The sequence below is a fragment of the Geospiza fortis genome, unplaced genomic scaffold (genome assembly GCF_000277835.1).
Source record: "Geospiza fortis unplaced genomic scaffold, GeoFor_1.0 scaffold23, whole genome shotgun sequence".
Taxonomy (NCBI): domain Eukaryota; kingdom Metazoa; phylum Chordata; class Aves; order Passeriformes; family Thraupidae; genus Geospiza; species Geospiza fortis.
Genome location: NW_005054303.1, coordinates 7118574 through 7129257, shown reverse-complemented (window position 1 = coordinate 7129257; position 10684 = coordinate 7118574). Strand labels below are relative to the sequence as shown.

Genomic DNA, 10684 nt, shown 5'->3' with positions numbered 1-10684 from the left:
TTGTCCTCAGTACATCAGAATCACTCAGCTAACTCCTGTTAGTTGATGCAATGTTGAATTACCTGCTGCTTCTGAGGTCTGCAACTTCCAAACTAGGGAATAAACAGCTCATATACATTTCATACCACTCTGAGTTAAAAATGTTTCATGTCCTCTCTTAAATAGGGCTCCTTGCACCCTTTTGTTTCGTGAATCCAGGGACAACGGGAAGAGAACCTCACATTTTCCAAATGAATTTTTCACATGAAAGCTCCCTTGCTTTACAGTTTTTTCAGAAGGGGATGAAAAGGAATGAAGTAGGAGACACTGGGCTTAGTATATAAATTCAAACTGAATAGCCCATTCCACTCGGCTCAAGGCCAGCAAGTGAGATCAAGAGTTCCCCCTTCTTCAACATAAAAAAATTCAAAGGGACAGCCCTCCACTCTCTCAAATATAGGTCTCTCTCAGATTTGTACAATATTAAAAAAATGTCATCTGCAGAAACAACTGCAGAGAACAATATAAAGGGGATAAAATTTTCCAGTGACAATTTCAAGAGACTGAAATGGAACTATAGAGAAAAATGAAAAATTTGTCAGGAACCTCTTAAAGAAAAATGTTGTCTAACAGAAAAGATGACAGGGCCTGTAGGGATTACTGCCATTGAAACCAATCCAATAATCAGAATAAAGGGCAAACTTCTCACAAACTCAGTTTGATCAAATTATTGCTCTTCTCAGTAGGCAGAGCCAAGTGCTAAAAAAGGCTGAATAGTTTCACATAACTGTCTCTACATCTAAACACAAGAATTTTCTCTAAAATCTAAATCAGCATGAAAAGGGATAAAAAGTGAAAGATGTAAAGTGCACAGTCATGTCCTATGCCAAATAAAAGAGCACTTTCAGTGACAGCATGTTTGGAAGACCTAAAGACCCAGTTTGAATCAATGTGATGGACTGCACAAAAGAACACATCATTCCTTCCAATGGCAACAAAATCAGCCAACCTAGACTTTATTTTGAACAGGAAAAAATCACATTGAAGCACTTAAGAGACAGGCAGTCTCACAAAGTATCTGCAGTCCCAAATAGCTGCACAGAAAGACACTGAGTTATCTTAACTCCCATCACTTTATTTCTTAATTTCTAACATTTCAAGAGTTCATTGCTTTGAGACCCCCAAAGACTAAATGTGTCATGCTGAATATCTGTGAACTCTGCTTTAGCACAAAGAAGAATTGCCCAACATGCAATGCATGTTGAAAAATCTCAGCCAAATTTTACTATCAGCTCTGCCCTGAAATTACAGTACAGCATTTCTGGTCTTTTGCTATTTCTTCAGATATGTTGTCCCACTTAAACAAAAAGGTTCAGTATTTCCAGGAGTTAATGCTACCATTTTAACCAAGAATAAGCACTGCCCTCAATACCCAATATGTAATTCAAGTCAAATATCCTTCGTGCATTTTTAGCCTTAAGCAGGCTTTAGAAACTAATGCATTTTAACATGAGGGGGATAAAAAAGAGAAGTCTCTCAGAACACATTACAGCAGCCAGGAAAAGAATGCCTCTTAGCTCACTTACTTATGAGGAGTGGCAAACTAAAAAATATTTTGGTAAAAAATAATAACATAGCAATTTGTAGTAAATTCTTTAAAATAGGGCCTTCATAGATAAAAGACATGCAAAAATTTTCCGGCAAGAAAAAGAAGAATTCAGTTTGAACCCACCTTCACAGACTGTGAATTTGTATACAACAGTTTACGGGTCACCAAGAGCAAGAAATCAATTTCTTCTGTACGCTCATGCACCTGGAAGACATTATCCACAATTTAATTTTCATTAATTCATCCTCTTCCTTTTGACAATCTCTTACTTTCCTACTCAATTTTATGCTTTATTTTTGTAACTTGGAATAACAATACATTTTCATAGAAGAAAGCACACACCTTTTGAGCAAGGCATGCTAAGAACACTTTAAAATCCCAACAAGAGTCTTCAGATGACTATAGATCACTTTGTGAAAATCATGTCACTCTGAAGTTAAGAAAATCTGGAATAATGACTAGAAAATCAACCTTGAGCTCTAACCACTGGTTGTACTAGAGTTGACAGTAATAGATGAAATCTATGATACTGATGCTGGGTAAATAAACTATACTCTTAAGATCCCAAATGATCTAGGGGTTGTTTTGGTTTGTCTGAAACCTAAGCAAATCAAATAGATGTGCCTGATTCCCAATGGCTTCCAGCTATGATCCAATATACAACTGCTTTCTAAAACATTCATTTACACACAATTCTTTATATATCCTAGCACCCAAGCCTTCTGCTTGCTCCTTACAGTTCAGCAAATGCTTCTTCCTAAATTACCCACGATGACCATATCCCTTTCTTGAATTACAGTTTAAATATTCTAAATGCAGCAGCTTTTTTAGGAGTTCAGCCTTCACAAGTCAACATTCATGTTCTGGAAGCTAATTAGCATATTCTAGTATAATGTAAAGATAAGACTTATATTCAATGCTGTCCCATTACAAAAACTAATTTAGCTAAGGTAGTTTTCAGGCTGACAGTAAGGTCTTCCTGTGAAAAGTCAAGACTTTTGGTCCTAGTTAAAGTATGGTCCTAAATGTCTGCAGTACACTGAGAGGGACAAGGCCTGCAATTTAAAATATTGTGGAGAACATTCAGTTGTTATAAACAGTGACTGTGGACTCAAGATCACATTCTCTGTAGTAGGTATGGGGGGAAAGGTGACATATGGGCAACAGGAGGGACCAGAATCCTGGCTGGGGAAGAAAAAACCAGACACAGTCTTGACAGAGGGATGGTGCTGAAAGAAGTGGTACAAGTCAATAACATCAGTTCAAATTACAGCACCTAAGAAAGCAAAGTCTGAAAAACCTCTGCATAAACCCATTCTCCTGTGTAAGGGGCCAGAAAACTCTATTCATTCATTTTCATATGTAATGAATAAATCTTAAAACTGAAGGAACAGTAACACTTTATGTGTACACTTTCTATGGTTCAGCTCTTGAATCTACATTTAACCTGAATTTCCTTACTAAAGGAAATGTTATGGTTTCCAACACTCTGCTAATACACTGGAGGGCTCAAATCTTTTCCATGATACAATTCCTCAGGCTTTGGGGGTTTTTTGTTCTTTTTCTGTTTGAATGAAGTATTAAATTTTCCTTATACAAAAATGTAACTACTTGCTCAATCTTTTCCAGGTTTCCAGTGTACCATCTCAAGTGCAGTCACGACAGCCTTGTTACTGTAACAGTCTAATGGTACACTAACTGCTGCCTCCCTGATCCTCAAATATTCGAGAATTAAAGTCGCTCTCAGCTATGTTGCCAGTCACAGGATAAAAATTTAAAATGGCATTTATAAAAAATACAAGCTAAAACAAAACACACCAAAAACCAACCAACCAAAAAAAATAAAAAAACCAACCCAAAAAACACACGCAAAAACCAACAAACCAAAAACCCTCCAGGAAAAAAAAAAAATCCAAACCCCTAAATCTTCTTCTGTATCCCTACATCCCAAGATGCTGTACATCCTACATGAGATTTACATTCATGATTTGTGACAGCACAATTTCCATCTGACTATGATTAAAAGTCAAATATTGCTTTCCATATAAAAGAAGCATATACACATGTAAAAATAGACAAATTACAAGTGTATTTTCTTTAGCTTCTTAGTGAAGTGACAGCAAAAATAATGAATCCTCATGAGTGAACTGTACCCACAACCAGGAGACAGAACTTTCAGAGAGATATTTTTCAGGACACCCCTGAAGAACAAAGACTTTTTAATATCCAAGTGAGTAAAGAGTAGCTGCCTCCTCCTGACAGGCCTAGCTGGACATGTTCTTGAATTCCACAAGACTGATTTCAAAAAACATTTCAAGGTGCCTACATTAAAAATTAAGGACTCCCAAAAATCCTCCCCACACCCTCAATTCCAAACGTGGTGCTCAAAGGAACGCTGACAAGCCTATTTCAGCAAGTGTTACATTAGACAACTTATATAAAATATCTTTAAAAGTAGATGTCTGCATTTCTCTTTTCTTGCGTGGTAAGAGAAAAAAGAGGTTTTATTATTATGAAAATTAAACTTACTTCCAGAAACTTACTTCATCAATGAAAATGTGTGTGAACTGAGTTAGACTCCTGGCAGAAACGATTTTCTGAAGAAGAACTCCAGTTGTCATATACAGCAACCTCGTCTCCTTGGTCGAAACGTTCTCTAAACTTAACTAACAGCAGTAAGAAAAATACATACTAGCTGGAAATTTATTTATTGTAGTTACAGAAGCATGCACATGAAAGAACTCCAAAATCAAACACACTGTAAGCCATCAAAATTATTTACTCCCACTGCAGAAGTCTCCATACAAAAGTGTTCTTACCAGAACCAATTAACTGCTTTTTCTTTGGGAGAAATTTCAAAAAAAATTTAAACTCTGAAGTTTTATGAACAAAATTCCTTGCTGGGAACTTTAGACTGAGAATTCTTCAAAAACTTCTAAAGGTACATGCATACACCATCCTTTCCATTGATATAAACAGCAAGAAAAACATTTTGCCAAAATGTAGGACAGGAAAGGAAAGAGTTTTAAATTATCACCAAGATCAGGCAACTTTTCCTGAGAGAAAGGTTCTACAACCCAGTATGGAAGAGATTTTTGATTTCTAATGTACTTGTGTACCTTTAGCTATCTCAGGTGTAACCTGCCAAGGCAGGCAGAGCTGTGAGCACCATGTGCAGCTTTGGATCAGCCCAGAGCAGACACAAGTGCACTCCACCATTTCCCTCTGTTTCTGCTCAGCTGACACAAGTGCTGGTGAGACAAGCACAGCACATCCACACACTCTGTCCTGAAGACAGTCTGGAAGCACAGTATCATTTTAAGTCTTTGAGACTTAATAGCCTAATGAATCAATTTAGCAATTTAATAACAAATTAATTTAAGGTATCAAAAATCACAAAGGCTTTACATATAAATTACTTTGAAACAAACAACATACATAACTGTCTTGGCTTTTGCTGGGATAGAGGTCATTTCTTAGTAGCTAGTACAGTGCTGTGGTTTTGGGATTTAGTATGAGAATAATGTTGATAACACTGTGGTGTTTTGGTTACTGCTGTCATGTTTATGATGTGGCACAGAAGAAAACAGATATGGGATAAGAGATGAAGCAGAAGCCTGACATGTAAGAGTTCATGTTATGAACAGCTCTGTCACTCAGTTAAAAATAAAACCCCTCCAGAGCTGAAAACTATCCAAAATTAGATTTAGGGATAACAAAGAACACCTACCAAACCTAAAAGTCACCATTTGCAGCATATTAGGAAGTAACCTAAAGCTGCAGATCTATGAAGAACAGAAGAAACCTCTAAACGCATGCTAGCAAACATATACATATTACCCTAAGTAGAAGAAAGGAAGGAAGAAACAAGAAATAGAATTAAGCAGAGTGGAAGAAGAGCCCAGCAAACACTGCTCTGAACAAAGGACTCCAGAAGCAGAGAATTCTCCATGAACTCTCCCACTGTCAACAGCAGTGTGAACCCACTGGCCTGAGGAACCAGAGCAGCTCATCCAGAGACAGCTGTGGTCAACCCAACAATGAAACCACCATCACAGCAGCTTAGTGGGGCTACTGACAAGCAGCTGATCAAAGCACCAGGACCTGTGTCAAAAGAGGAATGTGGCATGAAATTTAAACAGAGGGACAGAACTAGGCTTGAAACTGAGTTGAACAAAGTAGAAGGAAGAGACAGATTTAAGAGGAAAAACTAGTTTGAGTTTTTCACATGCTAAAAAAGAACAACAGATTGTTTACAAAAAAACCTGGTCATAAATGCATTAAAGTGCTGACAGAGCTGACAAGTAAATGTGGTAAAGTCAGAGACAGTATATTACTTAAGGGGCTAAAAGGAAAAATGACATAACATAGTTCTCCTGCAACAACTTCAGTGATTAATAATGTAGACATGTCTGATGCAGACACATATTTTCTGTTCAAGTCCCATCAGAATTTACAGTTGTTCAAATGTACAAGTTGATTTAATTACAAGCATTTAGCAGGAGACAGATAAAAAACAGCAATTCCACTTTAAAAGCAGATTCACTAACATTTCTTCAGTATGCTAGATATGTTTAAAAGTAATCAAGGAATAATATACAGTACTTTTCAATGCATTTTTAAATACAGTTTGGATTTCTTCATACCTGGTATCCTACAAATCCACCAAGTGTCCATGATCTTTCCTTGCTAATCCACCTGGCAAGGCTGCTGGCGCTGATTTTCCGAGGCTGGGTAACAGCAATGTTGCAGGGCATAGACCGGGTCATGCAATAATCCAAAACATACTGTGGAATCTGGGTGCTCTTTCCACTGCCAGTTGCTCCTTCCACAACCACAACTGAATTGTTTTGTATGAGAGACACTATCTGAAACAATTTTTCAAGAAAACTCGTAAGTATATGGTTTTGAAAGACATAAAGAACTCAAATATATAAACATATAAAAGAACTCAAAACAGATCTCAAACAGATTTGAAATATCAACAGCTTCCAAGCCACAAAGCAAGTTTCTTTAGAACACTGTGCCATCTTTTCTATCAGAGATAACGGGAATCCTACAGTGCATGAGAAGATGACAGAAAAGAACATGGGCACACACCCATGTACATATTTTACATGAATACCTATAAAGTGTAACAGCAACATTTCTTCCTCTAAGAAACTGGATGCAATGGTTTTGTAAAAAACCCGGAAGTTTTGTACAGTGTTTAAAACAGGAACGGAAATTACCTTTCAAAAAACAACAGAAACAAACTAACAAAAAAAACCACCCCAAAGCAACAACAGAACATTATTTTCAGCTTTATTCCATGAGAGAAAGTAAACTGACATTACCTTTTCCCTGTGTTTGGCTGTAGGCATATCCAAATATTTACACTTACTTATTGGTACAGAAATTGAATCACTTGATTCACATTGAGACAATGAAGTACCTGGGCATAAAAATAAACAAGAGTAACATTTCAATAGAGAAAGGAAAAGACCAGCAGGAGATTATGATGACAGTATTTGGAAGCCTAACTTCTCTAAAATGTGAACGACATACTTGAAGTATTAATAGAATAATTTTTTTTGTATTAGTAGACTGAAGAGATTTTCTGTATTTATGCAACTGCTGCTTTACTGGAAGCAACTCTGAAAAACATGGCTTCTATGTTGAAACCACCACCAGTGGAAAGGATGTATACAACTCTATAAGTTTGTCTCTTAATTTAAAAAACTGGATTTTTGCAGTTTGCATTACAACTGCCAATTCTATCTGAATACCCAAGAATTTTTTACAATACTGAAAAAAATATGCCTTATTCATGTACCCATGTTGATTCCCTTAAAGTCTACTGGATTCACAGTACAAAATAACCTGTAATAATTTGACATGAATACCATTATATTTCTACCACTTGGCCACTAAAATATGCTAAGCACCATAATGACCTGTCAGTGTGATACTACACTCTGCAGTCTCTTGGCAGAAGTCCCCATTAGCACTGGGTAATACAGAACAAAAATCTTACAGTGCCAGCCTGAGTTTCTGCTCAGAGGTCTACAGTCAGTTTGACCATGCAGAACAAAAGAACAGGTCTGGAGGTGCAGAAGGAGAAAACCCAGACAAGACCGTGGTAAACAGCAATTTTGCAAGTTACAATTAAACAAATAGTTTAAATATTCATAGCATAACGAAATCAAAAATAGGAATGCTTTCCTTTTCCAATGGGTTTCACCAGGTATTACAGTGAAATGGATATTTACATACAGGTAATAAAACCCTATACTTCTTTTTATGTCATTTTTTTCTCTAAGAAATAGAGTAGTGAGACAGAATTCTATTATTCTTTCTACAAAGGCAGTAATTACTTTAAAATAAAGGCTACAGCCTAAATATTTGACTGCAGTTACAGCTATCTTTCTCTGGAAAAGTAACAATCTCACACAGCAGTGAAGCAGAAGCAGGCAGAACAGCATCTTAGCTCTGTGCCATACCTCGATGTGTTCCCAAATTGTATCCAAGTGTCAAGGAATACAAATTAAGTTATTCTACCACTAAAAAAAGCCCAAAAGCTGGACAGCTCACTATGACAGTTTCATAAGGCACTAAATAACACAGTTCTCCTAAAGCCACATTCTGCAACAGGAAAAATTCTTTTACCTGGACTCTGTAATGCAACAGTGAAAGGTGATCACTGCTCAGGGATCTACTTAGCACCACTAAACACAAACAAAACCAGAACTTGATAGCAGCACCCCTTTGAAATATTAACTGTCCTTTCTAAAATACTTTTGGTCAAGGTTCTAAATATATTCCCCAGAAAAATGCATATATATAGCATTCTGCCACAGCAGCACTGCACAAAGGCTGCCTGGCTTCCCTCTGGCACAAACATGTCACAACTGAGACATCCACAGCTGTGTGTGATTTGACCAATGCTGGAAGAAACCTCAAGCTGCCAGGGAACAGATCCCAGCAGCAGCAGATTCCTGCTAAAGCAGTATCACCTTCCCACCTCTATCAGGTTTTCAAAGAAACAACTGCAATTTTGAAATGTTAAAACGTTAAAAGATGAAAGCAATTTTTAATAGTGCTTATAAGTAAGGAGGGAGGTACAAACAATTCAAAAGGTAGAATTCATGTAATAATCCTCTGTAATGCAGTACAAACTCCAGTGTATTAATAAGAAAACATTAACCTAAAATTCAATTAATAATTTTATTTTAAAAACACAAAGAAACAAACCAGGAGCAAAGAAACAGCTACCAGTATTCATGCACCTGCTGAAAAACAATTTAATTTGGTATGTATCATTTTTTTCACTGATAAAACATACTTTTTTTTAATATTGCTTTTTATATAACATTTCTAGAACAGCAGATCTTAATCTCTCCTAAGCACAACCGTCTTGAAAAAAAAAAGATAACAGAAGTAAATGGTGATCCAATATTGGCCACAATCACCACACACAATTTAAGAACTGACAGCCATACAAGCACCTAGCAGATGCTGCAAGTACTGAACACTCTATGGTTTGGTTTTTTACTCTTCAAGATATCCCTCAAAGAGAAAGAAACATTAGTTTGCTTGGGGAACTACAATAGCTGTGAGACTTCTGTCTGCAGAGACAGAACAATTTTGGGCCTCAGCAAAATGGCAGCTTGAGATGAACACTGACATGGCCCAAGCAGCAATGAAAACGTCCCACCCTAGCAAACTGAGGATAAACTCCATCTAAAATCTATTATGATCCTTAGTAAAAAACAAAACAAAATTGAGATGGGGAACAACTATTCTAAAAGACCTTAACAATTTCATCTTTATTTTTTAAACATGAAAGTTGGTGAACCATGAAGACCAGCTGCAGAAGAGAACATTTCAATGTACACTCCAATGAAAGGCTGTTCTACTGATTTTAATAACCATTCAGCTGGAGACTCCATACCATAGAGTGTAATTACCTTTAAATGTTTGACTTTGCTTGGGGTTTTTCTTTGTTATTTTTCATATCCAATATGTAATAAATCCCCCAATGATAACTAGTCTTCAGAAAAGCTGGTCATTCCTGCCTATACAGACACATCTAAAAATTCAGCTACAGGTCTACAGGACTATCAGCAAGGGAGGCTTTTTCAATTTTTTTGCTTTTACTTTCTAAAAACATTATTAGGACTGGGAAAACTGACCCAACCAGTGCCTACCTGTGTCAGGCATCATGCTCTAACCTGCACCTTGGATTCTAACATAGAATGCAGGATGCTTCCAACCTGAAAACAGTAAACTGAGGAAGCAGAGAACTGCCACCCATGCTGGCTTAGAACAAACAAAATATTTCAGTGTATAAGAAGCATTAATGCCAGTCCAGAATAATTAATTTCTCTATTTAGAGTTGGTGCAAAAAAAGAAACAGAAAACTCAGTTATGGGAAAGATTAATTGGCCTGCTCACTTCCCTTTCAATTATTATGAAAGTCCTGTAGAGATGACAATGACTAAAACAGTCCAGTGCCCATGGAAAGAGCAATTTTTCAGTATCTTAGTATTACAGCCCATACAGCAGATGTACTCCCTCTGGGTACCAGTTTCCTGAACTGAATTTGAAGAGATCCTTTAACATAAGATTAGATTTTTATATTGACCAGTTCTGGGGGAAGAGTTTGTACAGGTGTATCTTGCTATCTCTGCCACTAAGCAATTAAAATGAGACGGTTAAAATAAAATATAACTGAAAGTACTGGTTAGATGGATCAAATGAGATGCTTATTAAATCACTGATCATTCTTCTGCTGAGCCACAAAGACACAGTTATTACAGTTTGCAAGGAAGCTCATAGGAAAGGAAAGCCACAGGTAACAACTGCCTCCTGCACTGAGCCAAAAAGCAAAAGGACTTCCCAGAACATGGTGCTAACTCAGTCAAACACCAAGTACACAAAGATGCTGCTGATTGACCTTAATTCAGAGAATTCCTAAGAAAATACTTGTCTGGTGAGATTTCTTTACTGCAATCCTCTTCAACTTGCACATATCTTATATACAAAAGGTTTTGGGGTGAGGATCTGTGCTATGATTCACTTTCCTAGCATGCATCTGTTCGGAATTTAAAATCT

General features: G+C 36.8%; 1 protein-coding gene across 1 annotated transcript in view; it reads right to left on the bottom strand.

The window, feature by feature from the left end:
* Window positions 1-6951, bottom strand: part of TDRD9 (tudor domain containing 9) — a 43995-nt gene extending 37044 nt beyond the window's left edge. Inside the window, exons 1-4 of the mRNA XM_031066273.1 lie at window positions 6925-6951; window positions 6235-6456; window positions 4132-4254; window positions 1712-1792 (exon numbers count right to left, since the gene is read on the bottom strand). Coding sequence (XP_030922133.1) covers window positions 1712-1792; window positions 4132-4254; window positions 6235-6456; window positions 6925-6951 — 453 coding nt within the window. The remainder of the gene's footprint in view (window positions 1-1711; window positions 1793-4131; window positions 4255-6234; window positions 6457-6924) is intronic.
* Between the last annotated feature and the right edge of the window lie 3733 nt (window positions 6952-10684).